At 40.8% G+C, this 23435-nt stretch overlaps 2 protein-coding genes and 1 long non-coding RNA gene across 3 annotated transcripts; 2 read left to right on the top strand and 1 right to left on the bottom strand.

Annotated features, from left to right (window-relative positions):
- The first annotated feature begins 6083 nt into the window (after nucleotides 1-6083).
- On the top strand, nucleotides 6084-6908 carry LOC136997308 (uncharacterized). The gene has a single exon (XM_067347909.1). It carries the CDS (start codon nucleotides 6084-6086, stop codon nucleotides 6906-6908), a length of 825 nt encoding a protein of 274 aa, XP_067204010.1.
- Nucleotides 6909-17403: 10495 nt separating this feature from the next.
- Nucleotides 17404-22866, bottom strand: LOC105679138 (A disintegrin and metalloproteinase with thrombospondin motifs 2-like). Its single transcript, XM_012378991.2, has 4 exons — nucleotides 22724-22866; nucleotides 21249-21917; nucleotides 20665-21032; nucleotides 17404-20607 (listed from the first exon to the last, which is right to left on the bottom strand). The coding sequence occupies exons 2-4, from the start codon at nucleotides 21875-21877 to the stop codon at nucleotides 20003-20005; spliced, it is 1602 nt and encodes a 533-aa protein (XP_012234414.2). The 5' UTR covers nucleotides 21878-21917; nucleotides 22724-22866; the 3' UTR covers nucleotides 17404-20002.
- A 70-nt stretch (nucleotides 22867-22936) lies between these two features.
- Nucleotides 22937-23435, top strand: LOC136997301 (uncharacterized). Its single transcript, XR_010888112.1, has 2 exons — nucleotides 22937-23074; nucleotides 23184-23435. It is a non-coding gene; the product is annotated as an uncharacterized lncRNA (long non-coding RNA).

Genomic DNA, 23435 nt, shown 5'->3' with positions numbered 1-23435 from the left:
ACGTAATAAAAAGTGTGGAAATCGCCGAAGCATCAAAAACACTAGACAAACCAGACTCAGGAAAAGTAACGGAAGAACCCCAGTTAGATTTAGATGAATCACTCTTATTAATTATGGGCGATGAACCTCCAGCTTCCAAAGAGGAATTAAAAGTACACTCAAGCATCGCCAAACGTTGGGGTCCTTGGTTAAAAACTACCAAAAAAAAAAAAAAAAAAAAAGAGGAACTTTGTAAAAAATATCCTAGAGCTGGTTCCTTCTCTCTCGAAGCTCCTATCCTTAACGAGGAACTCACAAGATGTCTCAAAGAAAGTGCTCTCAAACGAGACAAGTATTTCAGCATCACACAAAACCTAGTGGGCACAGCTCTAGCAGCCTTGGTTCCGACTATTACTACCTTAATTGCATCAAATACGGAGGATTCTAAAAAAGCTTTAACTGATGCTTGGAATTCAGCCCGAATTTTAGTAGAAATACATCGCTCGCAGGCAATAGCTCGGAGAGCCTGTATTCTCCCAAGCCTTTCAAAACCTTTTGCAGAAGCTTTGGAAAAAAGAGAAGCAGATACCTTCCTGTTCGGAGAAAAGCTTGGAGAAAAAATAAATCAACTAAAATTAGTAGATAAACTCGGCCGGGAAATAAAATTACAATTCCCTAAAAAGCCTACGCCTCAAACAAAGCAGTTAAACTGGAAGAGCCCGTCGGTGTCACAGAACCAGAAGCCGACTCCCCAGACGGGCTACAAATCCAAACCCCCTCAGAAATCGTCGGCACACAAGACTTCATCGAGACAGAATTTCTCGTACCCTTGGTCCAGTCATTATCGCCACAGGGACTACCGTTTCAGACGTCGCTCGTAGATATTACCACATCAACACAGGTAACGCGAATTGCAGGCAGGTTGGCGCATTTTTATGAAAAATGGAAAGAAATCACGTCTGACAAGTTCATTCTACATTGTATAAAGGGTTATATTATACAGTTTGAAAACATACCCTTTCAAAACTATATTCCAAAACAGAGTTGGTCATCTAAAGAAACAAAAGATCTCGAAGAAGAAATCTTAAGGTTGCACGACCTGGGAGCAATTGAGATATGCTCTCCAGTAGCTAATCAATTTATATCTAGCTATTTTTTAATTCCTAAACCAGGAAATAAATCAAGATTCATACTTAACCTCAAAGAGCTCAATAAATTTATCAAGACAGATCATTTTAAATTGAAAGATTTGAGATCAGCATGTAAATTATTGGATTCCGGAATGTTCATGAGCACAGTCGATCTGAAAGATGCTTATCTCCTTATCCTAGTACATAAAAGCAGTAGAAAATATCTGCGTTTTATTTTCAACAATATAATTTACAAATTTACATGTTTACCTTTTGGCCTTTCAACCAGTCCATTCATTTTTACAAAACTAATGAAGCCGGTAGTGAATTGGCTCAGATCAAGGGGATACATGTCAGTAATTTATCTCGATGATTTATTATGTTTAGAAGAATCTTCAGAGCTATGCGAACAAAATTTACAAGTATCTTGCAAATTCTTCCAATCATTAGGATTAATTATAAATTGGGAAAAATCGAGTCTAATTCCTAATACATCATGTAAATACCTGGGATTTATATTAAATTCAGTGGACATGACCATTACTTTACCTGAAAAGAAAAAAGAATCGATATTAACTCTTTTATACAAATTTCAAAATAAAACAGTATGTAAAATAAAGGACTTTGCTCAACTAATAGGCACTCTCGTTGCTATCTGCCCGAGCGTAGAATATGGAACGCTATACTGCAAATCTCTGGAAAGAGCAAAAATAGAAGCATTACAAGCCAAACAGATGAATTTCGATAACAAAATGAAAATCCCTAGTTTTGTGAGAAAAGATCTGCATTGGTAAAAAAAAAAAAACAAAAAAACCATTTCACTAGCACGTAGACAAATCCGAAAACTTACCTTTGATATCAAAATCTTCTCAGATGCATGTCTCACAGGTTGGGGAGCCTTTTGTAATGGAACGGGAGCTCATGGAAATTGGAGCATCAAAAAACAATCTTAAGACATCAATCATTTAGAGCAGTGCTCGGAATTAGTCTGAACATTTCAGCCGATTTCCGTGGTATACGCCTCCTTTCCTCTCCTTACCGCGCGCGCCGCAGCCGCTTGGGCCAGCGCCGCCGAGCGTTAGGAGCGACACTATCTGATTATGAGTGGGTTCTTTTCCCTATTTATTAAAATTTAAAAAAATGTATTAAAATTTATTAAAAATAAATTTTTTATTTTTAAATTTATTAAGTAGAAATATTTCAATAGATTTCCACGTCACCCATGAGATACTAATGCTGAAGCGTTTTTTTTTAAAGTGGTTTCCCCCGTAGACCTATTCCACTAAAGATAAAAATAAATTCTTAATTTAAAAAAAAAATATATAAAAGAGATTTTCTTAATTAGATTTTCTTGGCCTTTTATGAGAATGAACAATTGATGCAATAATGTAGATAGAAACCACTTTTTGAAAAACGTGTCAGTATTAGTATCTCATGGGTGACGTAGAAATCTATTGAAATATTTCCACTTAATAAATTTAAAAATAAAAATTTATTTTTAATAAATTTTAATAAATTTTTTTAAATTTTAATAAATAGGGAGAAGAACCTACTCACAGAACCTAATCAGATAGTGCCGCTCCTAACGCTCGGCGGCGCTGGCCCTAGCGGCTGCGGCGCGCGCGGTAAGGAGAGGAAAGGAGGCGTATACCACGGAAATCGGCTGAAATGTTCAGACTAATTCCGAGCACTGATTTAGAGCTCAGAGCGGCACTACCAGCTCTAAAATCGTTTGCGAGTGACCTTACGAATCAACAAATTCTCTTAAGGGTCGATAATACGACAGCTCTTGCATACATCAATAGAATGGGTAGTGTAAAGTCTACAACCCTCTATGAACTCGCTACAGAATTTTGGAAATGGTGTGAAGACCGTGATCTCTGGGTTGTCGCGGCTTATATAGCTTCAAAAGAAAATAAGGAAGCTGACATATTATTTAGACAAATTAACGAAGACACAGAGTGGACTCTGGCTGATTACGCTTTCCAACAGATCACTAAAGTTTTTGGATTTCCAGAAATTGATCTGTTTGCCTCTAGAATCAACACAAAATGCAAAAAATTCTGCGCTTGGGATAGAGATCCAGAAGCAGTGGTTTCAGACGCCTTTACAATAAATTGGGAAAATCTAAAATTTTACGCATTTCCACCTTTTTCTATCATTGAAAAAGTGTTACAAAAAATAAGAAATAATAAAGCATCAGGCATTGTAGTAGTGCCACTGTGGACTAGTCAAACTTGGTTTCCACTATTTAAAAAAAAAAAAAAAAAATGAGTCAAGGCGACTGGTTGTGTTTTGAACCTAATCAATACTTATTATCATCCTCTTTCAGGAATCTTCCACACCCACTTGCGAGAAAACTTACCCTGGTTGCCGCGAAATTATCCGCCAAGCGTTTCTAAAGAAAACAGTTCCAAAAGAAGCCATCGCAGTTCTGATTTCTTCTCTAGAAGAGTCAACATTAAAACAATATGACAGTACCTTTAAGTTGTGGTGGAAATTTAATCAAGAACGAAATCAAAGCTTTTTAGATGTCTCATCATTCAAAGTATTAACCTTTTTAACTTCAAGATTTAAAGACGGAGTAAAACATGGAACAATAAATTCTGCGCGAGTGGCGCATTGGCGCTGATTTCGTCAGACGATATTTCCAAAGATCCAATAATCTCCAGATTCGTAAAAGGATGCTCAAAACAAAGACCAAGTAGACCGAGGTATGATACCACCTGGGATGTGGATCCGGTCCTAAGACAGTTAGCAGCATGGCATCCTATACAGTCTTTAACCTTAAAGACCCTCTCTTATAAACTAATAATATTATTAGCACTAGGAACTGCTCATCGGCTCCAGACATTTTCCTTGATGAAACTAAAAGACATTATACATTCAACAGAAGGCATTGAAATTAACATTTCGGACCATATTAAAACTTCAAAAAGTGGTAAAATACAACCGACCCTAAGATTACCATTCTTCAGGAGCAAGCCTGAACTATGCATTGCTAGTACTTTACTTCATTACTTAGACAGAACGAAAGAAATCAGAGGTAAGAATTTTAATCTCCTTCAATAAACCACACTGTAGAGTTAAACAAGACACACTTGCTCGTTGGATAAAAACAACATTACAAGACCTTGGAGTAGACAAAAAATACACTGCACATAGTACAAGACACGCTTCAACTTCGAAAGCAGCACAGAAAGGTGTCAGTATTCAGGAAATAAGAAGAGTAGCAGGATGGTCTCAAACTTCAAAAGTCTTTGCTAATTTCTATTGTAGACCAATTATTACTCATGACAATAACTTTGCATCTACAGTACTGCTTCCATTAGACATATAATTCATACTTTTTATTTATTAATTCTATGTTTATGATAATTAATTGTATCCACAATACTGCTTCCATAAGACATATAATCTATAAAAATTTTTTTATTATCTTAAGGTATTTCTTGGATATCTAGCTACAAACTAAATAAATAAATTGATTAAATTAAATTAATTAATTTACAAAAAAAAAAAAAAAAAAATTTGTACTAGCTCTAAAAATCTACCTTCGTAATCTCGAAGGGCGAGACACTAAGTATAATTGAACGATCAACCGAGCCCGCCGAAGGCGGGCGAAGGTTGATCTGAATTATACGCGTGTCTCGCCCGAGAGATTGCCCACCCAGTTACATTTCCCCGGAAAAAAAAAAAAAAAGAAAATCAATTTTTTTTTCCCTTCCCGTTCATACACAAATTTTTTCTTCACAGGCTTTAAACAAAAATGACAAAAGTGAACGTGGGGCGGCGCAACGAGCGCAACGAGCGCAACCGCGAGCCTCTCAAAAATTTGTGTATATTAGCTTTAAAATGTGTGATCAGTTAGGCATAAGTAGCGATACTACCTTCGTAATCTCTCGGGCGAGACACGCGTATAATTCAGATCAACCTTCGCCCGCCTTCGGCGGGCTCGGTTGATCGTTCAATTATATTATATACTATTGTGGCGGCTCACCGCCACACCGCTGCACTGACGCGGTATAATACATCGCGGCGCCGCTACGCGCCGCAGGCCTTCTACCAGTTACAAGCTTGCGGACCCACCGCCAGGTTGCGCAGGCGGTGAAGAACCTTCTCGCGATCAAGCTTCGATCGACGAGATATAAAAGAGCTGCTCCGCAGATCTTTCCTCACTCACTCGCTTCAAGGCGAGCTCTCCCCAGGGCCCTTGAACTGAGTCGTACTCTGCCTCGGCAGAATCTAACAGAGACACATAGTCTCGCCGTTTTTCTCACACTGCCTCGCAAGGCGTGTAAAAAGAAAGCAGAGTCCCAGCATCGGCCACGCACTTCAACCAAGCGGCCCGCGGATACTCCACTTTCGCCGTCGCCTCCTCAGTCTCTAGTGTGGAAATTAATCCCACTAGAGTTCTGCGTCCGGTTGACTCGACCACCAAGGGACACGCTCACTCAAGGCGACATCCGAATTCGGAGACCTCTCTCTCCTCGGTACACGGAGCAATCCGTAATTCCGAGAGCCGAGACGGTTGCCACCACCAGCACACCAGAGACTCGATCCATCGCAGTACAGACTTCACCGCTCAGAGCCTGCTCAGAGAGCAGTTGTCAGACGGAAGACCACTTCCCGAACGGAGTTCCACCGACGCCGGGAAAGGGGCTGCAACGAGCTAACTCAGTTGAACCGTCCTTTTTAGGACCCGTTCAACACACTAAGACGCGGCCGGTAATTTCTTACCGCGCCCGTCAATTTTTCTTTTGATTCTCGGCCTTACACTCTTGCCGAGAAAGCGCCTCTGGCGCCCTTAATCAAATCAAACACAAAACTTGTACTTTACTCTACTTCTCTGACGAAGAAAAATAAATTATATTTTTCTAAGAAATTGGTCTTAATATCTTTCAACCAAGTCGAACACGATCCATTAGGCTATACGCCTATAAACTGGTGACCCCGACGACTGGTTAAAGCAAAATGAGCCAATCAGAGAAGGCCGGCGATATGCCAGGCGCCGACGCAGCACAAATCGGCAGAGTATCGGTGCGAGTACCACCTTTTTGGCCGGAGGAACCAGAATTATGGTTCGCCCAATTAGAGAGCCAGTTCCTGCTGAGCGCCGTCACGTCGGATTCAACCAAGTACGCATACGCAATCTCGCAAATCGAAACAAAATACATTAAGGAAATCAAAGATGTGATAACGAATCCTCCGCCATGCGGGAAATACGAAGCCGTAAAAAGGGCACTCATTCAAAGGCTGAGCGACTCACAGGAACACCGCATCCGCCAATTATTAGAGCGAGAGGAACTTGGCGACCGAAAGCCATCGCAGTTCCTGCGCCATCTAAGGACGCTCGCGGGCAATGCCGTGCCTGATCAACTCCTGCGCACGCTATGGCTGGGGCGTTTACCGGCCCAAATGCAGATCATACTAGCGACGCGAGCTGACGATCTTCTCGAGGACGTGGCGGAACAGGCCGACCGTGTCTACGAAGTCACATGCCGAACAGTCGCAGTTTTGGACAAGCCGAAGGAGACGAAATCAAAACCTACCGGCTCGCTCGAGGACCAGATTCAGGCATTGGTCAAGCAAGTCGCCGCACTCAACACGCGATTGGGCCGGCAGGAGCACCGCCACAAACAGCAGCGCCACAGATCGCGCAGCCGCAGCCGGACCAAATCAAATTCGGAAGAAGACAGCGAGTTTTGCTTTTTCCATCGGCGATTCGGTAGCAAGGCAAGAAAGTGTACAGAGCCATGTACATATAAGGAGAAGAAGAAGGACAAAACGGAAAACTAGACGGTCCGGAATCAATGGCGGCAGACGGCCCGGACCCGAAACCATGCCGCCTTGTAATAACCGAGCGACATACAAAAGTTCGGTACCTCATCGACACGGGATCAGACATAAGTGTCTACCCGCGCTCGATGGTACGCGGACGGATGTCCGGAGCAACGCAAGCCCTGTTTGCAGCCAATGGAACTGTCATTCACACGTACGGGTGGATCGCGCTTCAGCTCAACATCGGATTGAGGCGCGCCTTCCAATGGAAATTCATCGTAGCTGACGTCACACAGCCAATCATCGGCTCCGATTTCCTTGGGCATTTCCATCTCCTGCCGGATGTAAGGAGAGGCAAACTTTTGGACGCTACGACGGGATTGGCCACAAACAGCCTGCAGAGCAGAACCGGACAAACATCGATTAAGACATTACTGCAGGAAACAGCTTTTCACGCCTTATTGGCTGAATTTCCACAGCTCACTAGACCAACCGGAAAGACGGAATCCGCGCCGCACTCAACGATGCATTACATCGAAACAACACCGGGACCACCGGAAGCATGCAGGCCGAGGAGACTGGCGCCGGAGAAGCTAAAAGAAGCAAAACAACAGTTCGATCTTTTACTGCAAGAAGGAGTAATCGCGCCGTCCAAGAGCGCATGGGCCTCACCGTTGCATATGGCACCGAAGAAAGGTGGCACGTGGCGACCATGCGGCGATTACAGGAAGCTCAACAACCGAACGGTGCCGGACAGATACCCGATTCCGCACATCGAGGATTTTACACAGGCTCTTCACGGGAAAACAATTTTCTCTACACTGGATCTGGTTAGAGCTTACAACCAGATTCCGGTAAACGCTGAAGACGTGCCAAAAACGGCAATCACCACACCGTTCGGTCTGTTCGAATTTCTCAAAATGCCTTTCGGGTTGAGAAACGCAGCGCAAACGTTCCAGAGATTCATAAATGAGGTGATACGCGGACTCGATTTCTGCTACGCCTACATTGACGACATCCTGGTAGCATCTCACAACGTTGACGAACATAAAGCACATTTAACAGCCTTGTTCCAGAGACTCAGCAAATACGGAATTCAATTAAACCCAGCAAAATGCGTGTTCGGAAAAGAAACCGTAGCATTTTTGGGCTACCAAGTATCAGCAGAAGGGACGCAACCACTACCGGAAAAAGTCGAGGCCATTCGGAAATTTCCAAAACCGATCACCGTCAAGCAGCTGCGGCAGTTCCTCGGAACCTTAAATTTTTACAGGAGATTCATTCCAGGAGCGGCCATAGACCAAGCAATTTTGAATGACGCGCTAAAAGGGAACAGACCCGGGAAAACACCAATCGAATGGAGCGCAGAACGAGAGGCAGCGTTTGAAACGTGCAGAGAAAGCCTTGCACGGGCAACGCTCTTGGCACATCCGGACCCGAAAGCAGAACTCTCCTTAACAACCGACGCCTCAGATTTCGCAATCGGAGCAGTAATCCACCAACATGGAAAACTCGGACAGCAACCGGTGGCGTTCCTCAGCAAAAAGCTGACCACCGCGCAGCAAAAATACAGTCCGTACGACCGAGAGCTCTTGGCGATATATGCAGCAATTAAGCATTTCCGGCACTGGTTAGAAGGAAGGGAGTTCATCATTTACACGGATCACAAACCGCTCGTGTATGCATTCCGAAAAGATCCTTTGCAGAGCTCACCGCGGCAGACACGGCACTTGGAACTGATCGGGCAGTATTCAACCGACATCAGACACGTGGCGGGAAAGGATAACATCGTAGCAGACACACTATCGAGGACGCAGGCTGTCCAGCAAGCAGTAAACTTTGCAGAGCTCGCAAAATCTCAAAAAGACGACGCCGAAATACAAGCATTACTCAAAGGGAATACGAAGTTGCAGCTTAAAGAAACCGTAATTCCCGGCACAGATATCAAACTGATTTGTGATACATCGACGGGCATCCCACGACCATACGTCACGCAACAGTTCCGAAAGCAAATCTTTAAGCATTTGCACGGACTCGCGCACACCGGGATAAAAACCACCGTCAAATTGATCACGCAGCGCTTTGTGTGGACCGGAATAAAAAAGGATTGCCGCAGATGGGCGCAGGCTTGCGTTCCCTGCCAGAAATCAAAGGTCCACCGACACACCGTTTCACCAACAGGAAATTACTTGGGGCCTACCAGCAGGTTCCAGCATATACACATGGACATCGTCGGACCTTTGCCTCCATCTCGAGGAAAAAAATACTGCCTCACAATCATTGACAGATTCACACGATGGCCAGAGGCATACCCGATGTCCGACATCACCGCAGAAACGATGGCTCGCCTCCTATTTGAAAACTGGATTGCGCGTTTCGGAGCGCCGGCACGAATTACCACGGACCAGGGACGGCAGTTTGAGTCGGAACTATTTAAGCAGTTGGCCAGACTGACCGGATCGCAACACATCCGAACTACCGCGTACCATCCGGCAGCCAATGGCATGGTAGAGAGACTACACCGGCAACTCAAAGCGGCTATCAAAAGCCACGAAACAGAAGCATGGACGCAAATTCTTCCAGTCATTTTATTAGGCATCCGCGCCGCAGTAAAAGAGGACATCGGAGCCACACCAGCAGAATTAGTTTTCGGAGAGACTATTCGGATTCCCGGACAATTCTTGGACCAAACCAGTAACGAGCAGCCAACGGACGAGTTTGTCCGTCATTTACAGGAAAAAATGAGCAAACTCCGTCCACACTTGCGACGCCATGGCCACCGCAGCACCTTCGTACACAAGGATCTGGCCACATCGGAAAAAGTTTTCGTCAGACACGATTGCCCGACCAGAGCGTTACAGCAACCATACGACGGACCATTTAACGTTTTAAGCAGAAACGACAAAGTCTACAGGCTATTGGTCAACGGCAAGCCAATCAACGTCTCGATTGACCGATTGAAACCGGCTTACACGTTGGACGACGATGAGCAACCAATCGAACCAACACCAGCCGACCAACCAAAGCCCTCCGCAACCAACAAGACGAGGAGCGGCAGAACTTCAAAACCAACCGTGCGTTTCCAGGCTTAAAAACTGCCAAGGGGGTCCTGTGGCGGCTCACCGCCACACCGCTGCACTGACGCGGTATAATACATCGCGGCGCCGCTACGCGCCGCAGGCCTTCTACCAGTTACAAGCTTGCGGACCCACCGCCAGGTTGCGCAGGCGGTGAAGAACCTTCTCGCGATCAAGCTTCGATCGACGAGATATAAAAGAGCTGCTCCGCAGATCTTTCCTCACTCACTCGCTTCAAGGCGAGCTCTCCCCAGGGCCCTTGAACTGAGTCGTACTCTGCCTCGGCAGAATCTAACAGAGACACATAGTCTCGCCGTTTTTCTCACACTGCCTCGCAAGGCGTGTAAAAAGAAAGCAGAGTCCCAGCATCGGCCACGCACTTCAACCAAGCGGCCCGCGGATACTCCACTTTCGCCGTCGCCTCCTCAGTCTCTAGTGTGGAAATTAATCCCACTAGAGTTCTGCGTCCGGTTGACTCGACCACCAAGGGACACGCTCACTCAAGGCGACATCCGAATTCGGAGACCTCTCTCTCCTCGGTACACGGAGCAATCCGTAATTCCGAGAGCCGAGACGGTTGCCACCACCAGCACACCAGAGACTCGATCCATCGCAGTACAGACTTCACCGCTCAGAGCCTGCTCAGAGAGCAGTTGTCAGACGGAAGACCACTTCCCGAACGGAGTTCCACCGACGCCGGGAAAGGGGCTGCAACGAGCTAACTCAGTTGAACCGTCCTTTTTAGGACCCGTTCAACACACTAAGACGCGGCCGGTAATTTCTTACCGCGCCCGTCAATTTTTCTTTTGATTCTCGGCCTTACACTCTTGCCGAGAAAGCGCCTCTGGCGCCCTTAATCAAATCAAACACAAAACTTGTACTTTACTCTACTTCTCTGACGAAGAAAAATAAATTATATTTTTCTAAGAAATTGGTCTTAATATCTTTCAACCAAGTCGAACACGATCCATTAGGCTATACGCCTATAACTATATTTTATCATATTTTGCATATATTATACTATATATATTATAAAAAAATAAAAAAAATATTTAAAAAATAAAAATATTTATTAAAAAACGCAAAAAAACTTGGCGCTGCTGCACCTCAAAGTAATGAAATTAACGTGTAGTTTACTGTAGCAGCGCCAAGTTTTTTTGCGTTTTTTAATAAATATTTTAATTTTTTTAATATATTATTGACGAGGTTGAGAAGTAACTATCTTTTGTATCGTGTTTTGGAATCTCCTCAAGGATTTTATTAGTCGCAGCATCTCTTCCTTAAGCGATTGTGATTGGTTCTTTAGAAAATCACGCCGAAGTATGATTTAGAGATTATAACGCATAGCACTGTTAAGTGCGGCGTATTACAAAATAAGATGCCGCGGGATAAAAGATACCGCGAACTCAAAGATGCCGCGGGATAAAAGACACCGGAAATCCAAAGATATCACGGCTTGAAGCTACTGCGTCGATGACAATAAATCAAAAACGTTTATTCAGAGTCAATTTGTATATAATATACTGTAAGCAATGATGTGCAGCGCCGCCGATTGAGCGTCACTGTACCCCCTTTTCCGCGGTCCTCGCGACCACGCGCGAGTTATCTAATGCGCTGCGTCTAGCGACCTAGGCGTAGGAATATCCTCAATAAGGGCCAATCAGGATTAGCTGATGCAATAGGCGATCCTTGAGCGTGTCACGGCATGTGTGCCGGGCAATTGCCGTTTGAGCAGTTCGTGTGACAACACGTCCGTCGTGTTTTTCGGTAATCAGTACCACGATGTATGTACGCGAGTGTTAATGACATTAATAAATATCGTTATTGTATTATTGTGTTTGCACCTAATATACCGTCCTGCCTTTTGATCCTGACAGATCCTCGATAAGTAACTTCGAATGGACATTTATGTAATTACCGGTATCGCCATTGCTATTGTGAGAATAGTGTCGGTCGTAGATGTACGTGCCGTACCCATCGGTGGTGCATCGTACGTATCGCGTAATTACCTAACGTAACGCTTACAGCGGGTACGTTAATATCTCAGAAGTGGGATAAGATTGATAATTGTTATTATTAAACCTCCCGTCTTCTTAGTTCGTTTATCGGAATATCCTGTCATTCCTATCCAGGATTATTTTCCGTTTGTCCTGCAAACACAATATTTGTGCGCGTTACACGTGGTCGTGTGAACATCGCCATTTCGTGATACGTCGCGTTCGTAGTGCTGAGTCGCCATTTCGTGTGAGTGACTTATTCGCCTCTGTAGTAAACGCTTGTGATTAGTAATTGACGATGGATCGTCATTACTTGGACAGACTCTCGTTCGAAGAGCTTTGTGCTGAGGCTTTTCGCCTTCAGATATTACCGCGTGATAATTCGCGTTCGAGTCTCATTGACCAAATCATGTCATATTACGAACGACACGGGTCGTCTCAGGACAATAAACAATTAAATGAAAGTGCGGTTTCTACGGACAGTGTCTCGCCACCGCAAAATACCGATTCGCTTCATCCACCGCCGTCATTGGCTGGTCCGTTTCCGCGAAGTGATATTACAGTTAGTGCGGGTAGTGCCGCTTTAACGACGCAAAATCCTCGTGCCGAAACATCCGTTGCAGGGCCGAGTGACTCAGCCGCGCCGTCACAAAGTGAATTGTCGCGTTTGTGCGCGATGATGCAACAAATGCTAGTTGCGATTAGTGCAATTCCGCAAGCCTCATCAAGGCCCGTTAATACGCCGGTTTTCCCGTCGGTCGTTCCGCCGGTTGTTCCGCCGGTTATTCCGCAAGCCTCACTAAGGCCCGTTAACCCGCCGATTTCACCGTACGGTTTTGATCAAAACATTGATCCTACAAGTGGGCAAAATCGTTTCGTGAGTGCTATTCCGAACTTTAACACTTCTGGCCTGTCAAGAGGTGGTTCTATTCTTTCAACGGCATCAGCCGCTCAAGCAGTCAATTTGTTGGCGTCGCAAATTCCCAGTTTCAGTGGATCGGAAGAAGAAAACGTGGAACTGTGGTTGAAAAAAGTAGAACGCATCGCGCGAATACATGGAGTATCTGATGACGTCACTTTGCTAGCTGCTTTTAGCAAGCTGACAAAATCCGCGCGTAAATGGTTCGATTTGGACGCTGGAACAATTAACGACTCATGGTCATCGCTCAAACAAGCAGTAACGAATAGATTTCGTCGTCGTGTCCCGTTCTTTGTGACCATGCAGAAAGTCGAAGCGCGTAAGTGGAACTTCGCGAAAGAGACATTTCAAGATTATGCTCTTCATAAAATAGAGCTTATGCAGAATCTCGATCTGCCTGACTGTGATGTGATTAACGCTTTGATTAGTGGAATTGGTAGTACATCATTAAAAGCAACTGCCATTTCATTAAGAGCTAAGTCAGTTGATGAATTTTTGCAAAACATGTACGACATCACGGTTATGTGTGACGTGAACAGAAAACAGTCACCGCCTTTCAAAAGGAAAGTAAAAGATTCAAATGACACTTCGGTAAAGAATAGTGACACTTCTGCAAGGAACAGTGACTCTTCAAAAATGCACAAAGACATAATTTGCAATTATTGCAAAATTAAAGGACACATACGTGCTGATTGCTACAAGCTCAAAAGAAAAGAGCAGCAGTCTTCTACATCACCGATTTCTGACGTTGTCGCAGCAGCCGAACCAGTCGTCAAACCAACACCCGTTGCAGTCTCTTGTGCAGAGGATCGACAGCCTTCAAAGGACGCTTCCTCTTCCTCAACGGTAGCTTGTGTGGTTCAACAAAAAAAGTTGGAGATATCTGATCCTTCTCTTGTAAAGATTATTTCGTTGAATAATATTGCGTGCAATTTATTAGCGTTCGTAGATTCTGGTAGTCCAGTCTCTTTTATAAGTCCTCGCTTGTATCAAAAATATTTTAACCGAAATACTTTGATCAACAATAATTCAGATACGTGGATTGGCCTAAATGGTCTTCCTATTGAAACAACTGGTTTTGTAAATTCCTTTGTTTGTTTTGAGAAATTACCAGATTTTAACGGACAAATTCAGTTAAATGTCTTACATAATAATGTCTTCAATGCTGAATTTATAGTAGGTCGTGACTTTCTTAATAAACACGACATTAGCATCCTTATTTTGCCTTCTGCAAAAACCGCGGAAAATAACTTAAAGTTTTTCCGTCAAATAGCTTTCGCTAATTCTTTTATTGAGCAGCCGTTAAAAAACGACTTTGAATCTGTTGAATTAAAAACAGATTTTGATGATCAAATAAAAGCTAAATTGTTAACTGTATTGACTGAGGTTGATGATTCTCAGGTCACGCCAATAAAAGACAATTACTCGGTTAAAGTAAGCTTGAAAGATCATTCAACATATGCGTTTGCGCCAAGACGTTTCGCGTTTAATGAGCGTTTAGAGATGCGTAAACTAATCGATGATTTGTTAACCCGAGATATTGTTAAGTATAGTTCATCACCGTATTGTGCGCGGGTTGTTCCGTTGCGAAAGAAGAACGGTTCTCTTCGTCTCTGCGTTGACCTGCGGCCTTTGAACGATCGGGTAGAGAAACAAAAATATCCGTTCCCTCAAATAGAGGATTGTCTCTCACGGTTATCGGATCGAACGGTTTTCTCCTTACTCGACCTTAAAGATGGTTTCCATCAAATAGACGTCCATCCAGATCATACAAAGTATTTTTCGTTCGCGACGCCTGATGGACAATACGAATTTAAAAAACTTCCGTTTGGATATTGTGAAGCTCCCGCGGAATTTCAAAAACGTATAGTACACGTTTTACAACCCTTTATTCGAAAGGACGAAGTCATCGTCTATATTGACGATATATTAATACCTTCCAAAACAGTGGAAGAGAATCTCAAGACTCTCAAAGAAGTACTTTTGATTTTAAAACAATATTCTTTTCAGCTCAATTATGAGAAATGTTCTTTCTTAAGAACCACAATCGAATATTTAGGGTACATTATTTCCCCAGATGGAATAACTTTAAGTCCTCGCCACACTGAGGCCATACGCAATTTTCCTCAGCCTCAAAAACTTGTAGAGGTTCAACGTTTCTTAGGCTTGACCAATTATTTCCGTAAGTTCATTAAAAATTACGCCGCCATAGCAAAGCCTTTGAATAATTTAACGAGGAAAGCTACTCAGTTTAATTTTGATAGTGATTGTTGTCAATCCTTCGAGACTCTCAAAAAAGAACTTGTTTCGTTTCCGGTTCTTCGTCTTTACAATCCTGTTGCAGAAACTGAGCTGCACACGGATGCCAGTTCCATTGCTCTGGCTGGAATCTTATTTCAAAAGCAAAGTCAAGGTAAATGGGCCCCGGTCGCCTATTACAGTCAAACAACTAACCAAGCTGAGTCAAAGTATCACAGCTTTGAGCTGGAGATGCTAGCCGTATTGAAATCAATCGAAAGGTTTCATATATATCTTTACGGTTTGAATTTCACGGTCGTTACCGATTGTCATGCTCTTGTGTACGCCGTGAATAAGGCTCACTTAAATCCACGCATTGCGCGTTGGACATTACGTCTTCAAAATTATCGTTTCCAGGTTTCTCACCGAGCTGGCCATAAAATGTGCCACGTCGACGCCTTGAGTCGCGTTTCCAGTTACGTTGAGCATATGCCTCTCGAAAGAGAACTCGAGTTTAAACAACTTCAGGATCCTTACTTAAAGGAAATCGTACATAAACTGGAATTTGAAGACCACGATAAATTCGACTTAATTGATGGTCTTATCTTCAAAAAAGGACCAGACAAACCTCGTTTTGTTGTCCCAGAATCTATGATTCAAAACATCATTCGGATTTATCACGATGAGCAAGCCCACTGTGGTTTTGATAAAACGGTTGAAGGAATTTCTTCGAATTACTGGTTTCCTTCCCTACGTAAAAAAGTCCGTGATCATCTAGATAATTGTCTAGATTGTCTGATTTCAAATTCATCGGTTCATTCCCGTGAAGGAGAAATTCAGCAAGTAGAATCTTCATCGTATCCAATGCAGATCATGCATTGTGATCATTTCGGTCCTCTTACCGAATCTGAAGGACATAAGCATATCTTGCTTTTAATCGATGCCTTCACTCGTTTCACTTGGCTGTTTTCAGTCAAATCAACAGGATCTATAGAAGTGATAAAAAATTTCACGAAAGTTTTTGATATTTTTGGAAATCCTTCCTCAATTGTCTCGGATAGAGGAACGGCTTTCACTTCTCGTGAATTCTCTGAGTTTACAGACTCTAAAAACATCTCACATTGCTTAGTAGCTGTTGCAGCTCCTTGGGCCAACGGTCTTGTAGAGCGAGTCAATAGATTCTTAAAATCATCGCTCAAAAAGGCTATCGATGATCCGACGTCATGGTCTTCCAAAATTGGAGCCATTCAATACGTTATTAATAACACCTATCACTCGTCACTAAAGTCAACCCCTTCTAAACTTCTTTTAGGGTATGATGCTCGGAATCATTCCGATGCACATCTTGTGCGTGTTTTAAATCAGATCGCTAAAGTCGAGTTGGATTGTGACAAAGAGAGAGACGCTTGTCGTGAAATCGCTTATGAAGTCTCAAATAAGATCCGCAATTACAACAAAGTTTATTACGATAAACGTCATCGTAAACCCACTCAGTATAACGTCGGGGATTACGTTCTCATCCGCAATACAATAATTAAATCCGGAGAGGACAAAAAATTTAAAACAAATTATAAAGGGCCGTACCAGGTTACAAAAGTTTTAAATAATAACCGTTACGTGATACAGGACATCCCTGGTTTTAATATAACTCCTCGCCCTTATAACTCGATACTATCTCCCGATCGGATCAAGCCGTGGGTCAAACCAGTCATTTAGTTTGTAGTTTAAATTTGTATTTGAATTAAGATTGCGTTTCTTTAGACCTAAGTTTAGCGTTTATACTTTTGTATTTAGGTTAAGTATATCAGCGTTTCTGCTAAAGCAGATATTTCATATTTTATATTTGAGAATTCTCCTTTTGTTACTTACGTAATTTTGACTTCTGTTTTGAGTACACTATCGTGTCCTATCTTTATGCAGGTTTTGTTCTTCTATTTCTTATGATTTAAACTTTAAATGATTATTGATCAGTTCCAATTTCTTTTAAGTTCCTGCAATATGTTATTTTGTAAACCTTTTAGGGTCAGAACACATTCGGGTCGAATGTAAATGCAGGCTGGCCGAACTGTAAGCAATGATGTGCAGCGCCGCCGATTGAGCGTCACTGTACCCCCTTTTCCGCGGTCCTCGCGACCACGCGCGAGTTATCTAATGCGCTGCGTCTAGCGACCTAGGCGTAGGAATATCCTTAATAAGGGCCAATCAGGATTAGCTGATGCAATAGGCGATCCTTGAGCGTGTCACGGCATGTGTGCCGGGCAATTGCCGTTTGAGCAGTTCGTGTGACAACACGTCCGTCGTGTTTTTTGGTAATCAGTACCACGATGTATGTACGCGAGTGTTAATGACATTAATAAATATCGTTATTGTATTATTGTGTTTGCACCTAATATACCGTCCTGCCTTTTGATCCTGACAGATCCTCGATAAGTAACTTCGAATGGACATTTATGTAATTACCGGTATCGCCATTGCTATTGTGAGAATAGTGTCGGTCGTAGATGTACGTGCCGTACCCATCGGTGGTGCATCGTACGTATCGCGTAATTACCTAACGTAACGCTTACAATACCTTCGGTATAATTGATGTCGTGCACGACTGATTTTAGCGCTTATACAACAGCTGATTTCTCAAAATATCCAAATTTATTAACGTAATATTGATAAAAACTTCCAAACTCGAACGATTAAAGGCAGCTTGAATACGATCCACATAGTCTAATATCATATTGTGTAACTTATCGTCATTGTGCCTCACAAGAAACATAGATGTATAATGTGCTGCTTCGTCAACGAAAACGGCCAGTTCTATAGTTAAATTTTGTTGCGCATTGCGTACGTGACGTCGCTTTTGTTTAAAAATGTGCCAATGATAAAAATTTGAATCAACAAAATCATCAAGTGATCTTTTAATAAGATGAGGTTTGCCAAAAAAAAGATTAGTTTCTTCTCTAAAATCGTCGATTAAGCACATAGACGTGAACTCGTTCCAAGGCCGAATCTCTATCGTGTAGTTTTCCACAATAATAAATCCTTCCTACTTTTAGAAAACATATATTGTTTTTTACGTGCCATACTTGTATTTTGAATAAAAAGTATTACAGTATACACAAGTAAAAACATAAAAATTTTGAAACTATATGTATTTTATATAATATTACTGACCAATCCATGTTCATGACAAAAGTTGATGGCCGCAGAGCTGATACGATCTTCATAATAATAACAATGACTTGATACGTTTAATTCCAACAATTTCTGTGTAACGCTTTTCGCATTATATTTCCATTTTCCAAACGCAGGCGATACAATTTTATCACTTTTACGCAGATTCAGTTGAATTAATCGTCCGAAAACTTTCAGTGTTGTTGGTATCTGTAATTTGAATGACAATTAAAAAAGAAATTTAATAATTCTTGAATAACGAGCAACAAATAGAATTATACTGTAAAACGCACGTACCTTTATTGCGCCTGTCGGATTCAATGCCGGCAGTAATATTGTTTCAATATTATGTGTAATATGCGCGTACGTTTCATTCAGTAAGATTATTATCATCAATTTCAATAAAGAAAACATTTTATTTTTTTAAGTTTTTGTTCAATTTCAAACTAATAAACTATTAATCAAATAATTTATATACACGCACAAGCACTGTCGCGTTCGTTATATTTGTTATGATCACGAAAGAAACACGAACTGGCGTATGAGGAATATCTTTCGTGTGGTGCGACACCTATTGTATATTCTCTCCTTGCTATATGTATATGTATAAATATTTATATTTTTGAAACCTAAAGTTCAGAAGTGATATTTGCGATATTAACGATTTGGGATAGATTTTTCAAATGTAATTTATCACTAATATGTATAATATGTAACATTATTCGAAAACGTAAAAGTTTTATTGTGAATAATTTGATTTCTAAAAGTTGATAATTGAAGTTAGTATGAAAATTTGTCGTTTATGCATATCTGTTATGTCTTGTGAGTTACATTAAAATTCAGAGTCAATAGAAATCAAACGAAGAAAAAGAACAATTAATAAAAATTATACATATGTGACAGACATTAAATTAATATTTCTTTCACCTTTATTGTGTCAAATAAAATTTGTTATTAAAAATATATATATTGAGTAGAAGCATTGAGTTAATAAATATATAAGAAATCAATCACTTCTAACATCATTCTAACGTAATGCAAATCTGGCTATGTGACACGCTCGTAAATTCAGCAAGAAATATTTTTTTGGCAATAAATAATTTGAGAAATATCCAATCATGTGATACGTAATTCAATACAATACCCATAAATATAGAGAAAACAATATTTTGTATAAGTAATAAATATATATTTCAATAGTTCATTATAAAATTCATGAGGTTTGAACATTAAGTAATTGATATTCTTATCGCAGAAGAACCCACTTATTACTTCGATAGCGCAACTTTTAATGCATTGGTTATAGCTGTAACGGCGCGCGCGATGAAGAAAGAAAAGCAAATTACGAATGACGAAAGTCGATTCAGATGCTAAATTAATTCTGAGCACTGATTTAACATTATGTTATTTTTTCAGATCCATGTCAATTAAGAAATATTAATTTTTTTTCTCTCTGCGGTTACTAACAACTTTCTGAATTTTGATTGGAATTTGTTTCTAATGTCGATAATTCTACGTATTTTTCCACATATAAATTTGTCTTTTGCTAACAAAAAATTTATTTACTGCGTAAAATAAAAAGTAACGATGATAACTCAATGGATCCTCGGTTTCATACTAAACAAATAGTAACCAGATTTAAATTGACTTATGCGCGTTTTGCAATTTTATTTTCTCTTAGATCCTTGTTCTCACAAATCGAGAAGTTTTCGGTAATTATTCTTCGATTGAATAATTTTTCGGCAGACAATAATGCTGACGGCAGTAATAATCTTGCCCATCCTTCTCGTGACACCACGTTCCATCTGGAAAGTATGGGTTGACATCTAATTCAAGCAATTCCAGGCGTGGTGTGTAGAAATAAAATATACTATAATTAGCAAATATTTTTTCTTCTCGTTGACAGTATATGGTGCAGGCTATCCACGGTTTCCCAACGTCATGAGAGTTTTGCTGTCCTGGCCCAATTTTCGGTACGTACTTGAAATATTCTTTGTAGTATGATTTCAATATAAAGCTGAATTCGGTGCATTTTAAATCAGTATATTCGGCAATCGTTTTGCGTTCTTTAGTGCAAAAGCTGGAGTCATTACACAGAACCACGTCGTAATATGGCCCATTACAACTAGCCGTTTTGTAAGTAGCATGTTTGCAAGAACGTCGTTTGATTACCACACCTTTCGATTTCGTCAAGCAATTGCTTTTACAGGAGTCTTCCTCCCATTCACTCCAGTTATCTTCTTTACAATATGGGAGAGGTGGTTTGATTACGGGCACGCATTCTCCGCCGCGACATTCTTTCTCGAGTGCACAATGAGTTCCTGAAGAAAATTGAATAAAATAAAAACTATAGTATCTAATTTGATAAAAAGACGTACCATCCAGTGCTGGTCCTGCAAAGAAGTACTTATTCTCGTGAGGCGTTTCGCATTGTAAGACTTGACATATATCATGCAACGTGATTACGTTTGCATCTTTGTCGCGTAAAAATAATTGACATTGTGCTTTGGCAGTCCAGTTCCTTCCGGGTAAATCGCGATAACTTGAATGCTCTAATCCATCTTCGAGAATTTTTCGTCTCGTGTGATCGCGAAGACACGGTTGTGCTTTCCAGAGTTCTTTCGCAATGTTACGACTACACTCGGACCATGCTATCTGGCCCCGACGGTATTGCAAATCTGCCATCATGTATTTGTCTTTCGCACACGTCGAATCGAAAGAGCCATTATCGTGATTTATTCCTAATCTTCAGAACAAATAAAATATTACTTTTACAAAGAAATATGCTTTATTTACAATATTTTTATATACTTTGTAGCTTCTAAGAAGTTTTACAATTTAAAAAATAAATATCTTAAAAATCCCTGAGCAGTTTTTATATTTCAGTTGCACAAATAAGAAAATTCTTCTAATAAATGTTATGTACTTAATTTGTATGTAAAAGTGGTATACATAAACATACAGATGGCCGATCTGACGAGCAGCAGCACGAGACGTCATAAAACCCGAGGGTGTGTTCAGACCTGTAGTACCGAATGCTACTATGGCGCACGAAAAATAGTGGGTACACGAGGAATTGGTATAAGCCATTCCTATCATGTCATAATATTTTTGTGGGTTTTCTATCTTATAAAGATCTATTCTGGTTAGATAAAGGCCAATGTCCCAATGATCGGGATCATCGTCTTTTGGAGGATTTTGTATTGACGCGTAATTGCAGAACAAAGAGAGCAATTCATTTTCTTTGCCGATAAAATAAGTTGACAGTTGTTTTTCCATAACTTCCAATCGTACCAATAATATATCAACTGGAGTAGCGAAACTTGTATGATGAAAGAAAGCTTGAATTTGGTTCACGTATGCTAATATCATATTGAGTAACTTATCCTCATCATTATCCAGAATAGGCATGTACATATGATACGCTGCTTTGTCGAGGAAAACGGCAAGTTCTATGGTTAATTTCTTTCGCGATTTATCGACATTTTCCTTTTTAGAGATCATCGTTTTTGCTTGATCTCTAAGACACGTTTTTCTTTCCCAGAGTTTTTTAGATTTTTTACGACTATACTCGGACCATGTTACGATCATTTGCGAATCGCCAGAACTTTGTTATGGTATAAGTCCTAAACTGTAAAACAGATAAATTATTAATTTTAAATATATGTTTTACTTTGCATTGTTTAATTAAAATATTTTTAAATATTTTTTAATTTATTAATTGTTTATATAATAAACAATTAAACAATAAAATTTCTTAAAAGTAATTTTTTACTTGTTGACTTTATTATATAATTGTATATTTAAATAAATTCCTGTAAGGTGTTAGAATATCTAGAATTATACGTAAAGGTAGAATTATAAGTTATACGTAAAATGGTTTTAATAATCGCGCTTACGCGAGCGCGAGCGTGAGCAAAGCTAAATTATAGATTCCGCGAGTGACCGCGACGCGACGCATTAGAGTCGCGTTAGAGTTAGCATTAGAGATGAGAGTTAGTGTGAGTTTAAGTGTGTGTGAATTGAGAGTGAGTGACGTAGGACATAAGACGTAGGACGTGACGAAGAAATAAAGACGATTACGTGATTACGAGATTACGAGATTACGAGCGGTTGTATTATTATACGATCGATTACGAGTACTGTGAGCTACTACGAGTATCACGAGTATCACGAGTTACGAGTTATTACGAGATTACGAGTTATTACGAGACTGCGAGCTGTGTGAAGTATTCTACAAGACTGAGACGGCGAGATTGTGAGACTGCAGGTACTACGAATTGTATTAAGCATTTTGTGAGATTACCAGTATTAAAATTCTTTCATTTTTTTATTATTAATCAAAGAGTCTTATGAGTTTTGTGATACACCCTACATTCTAATAAAAAATATTATGTATTCATAATTTATACGTAAAACTAGTTCATAAAAACTTACAGTTCACCAATTTTCTCAATAGCAGTAAGAGAGTATTCGACTTCAGATTGATCACGAAATTCTGCTATCGCGCATGAGAGAAGCGAATCGCATACGCCTTCATAGTGAGCCTTTCCCGTAATCTCAAAATTCCTCTCACTTTTGTAATGCCCTTTATGTTTTACTAGAATATCTACATAAAGATCTATTCCGGTTAAGTAAAGGCCTATATCCCAATGATTCGGATTATCATCGTTCGTAGGATTGAGAAAATTCGCATATTTGCAAAACGAATCGAGCAGTTGGCCAGCTTCGCCGTCAGAAACTGGCAATTTTGACAGCTGTTCTGTCGGCATCTTCAAACGTATTAAGGTAATATTCATAAAGATATCCAAACTGGGATGATTAAAGGCAGCCTGGATGCGATTCACGTATGCTAATATAATATTGTGCAACTTATCCTCATCATTATCCAAAATAGACATGGACGTATTATATGATGCTTCGTCGACGAAAACGGCAAGTTTCATGGTTAAATTTTGTTGCGTATTGCGTACGTGACGTCGCTTCTGTTTAAACATATCCCAGTGGTGAAGATTTGAATCAGCAAAATATTTCTGTGATCTTTTGATAACATAAGGTTTTCCAAATGAAAGTTTTGTTTGTTCTCTAAAATCGTCGATTAAGCACATAGGCGTAAACTCGTTCCGCAAAGGCCAAATCTCCAATTTGT

This window comes from Linepithema humile, chromosome 1 (assembly GCF_040581485.1).
Source record: "Linepithema humile isolate Giens D197 chromosome 1, Lhum_UNIL_v1.0, whole genome shotgun sequence".
Lineage (NCBI taxonomy): Eukaryota > Metazoa > Arthropoda > Insecta > Hymenoptera > Formicidae > Linepithema > Linepithema humile.
The sequence above is the reverse complement of the archived record's forward strand: the minus strand, read 5'-3'. Positions and strand labels throughout refer to the sequence as shown.

Excerpts from the sequence above, each read along its gene's own strand:
- LOC136997308 (XM_067347909.1), top strand. The coding sequence starts at position 6,084 with ATGAGCCAATCAGAGAAGGCCGGCGATATGCCAGGCGCCGACGCAGCA.
- LOC105679138 (XM_012378991.2), bottom strand. The coding sequence starts at position 21,877 with ATGATCGTAACATGGTCCGAGTATAGTCGTAAAAAATCTAAAAAACTC. Across the intron at positions 21,033-21,248 it reads GCTCGTCAGATCGGCCATCT|ATTAGGAATAAATCACGATA; the intron begins GTATGTTTATGT and ends TTTGTTCTGAAG. Across the intron at positions 20,608-20,664 it reads TGCAGGACCAGCACTGGATG|GAACTCATTGTGCACTCGAG; the intron begins GTACGTCTTTTT and ends AATTTTCTTCAG.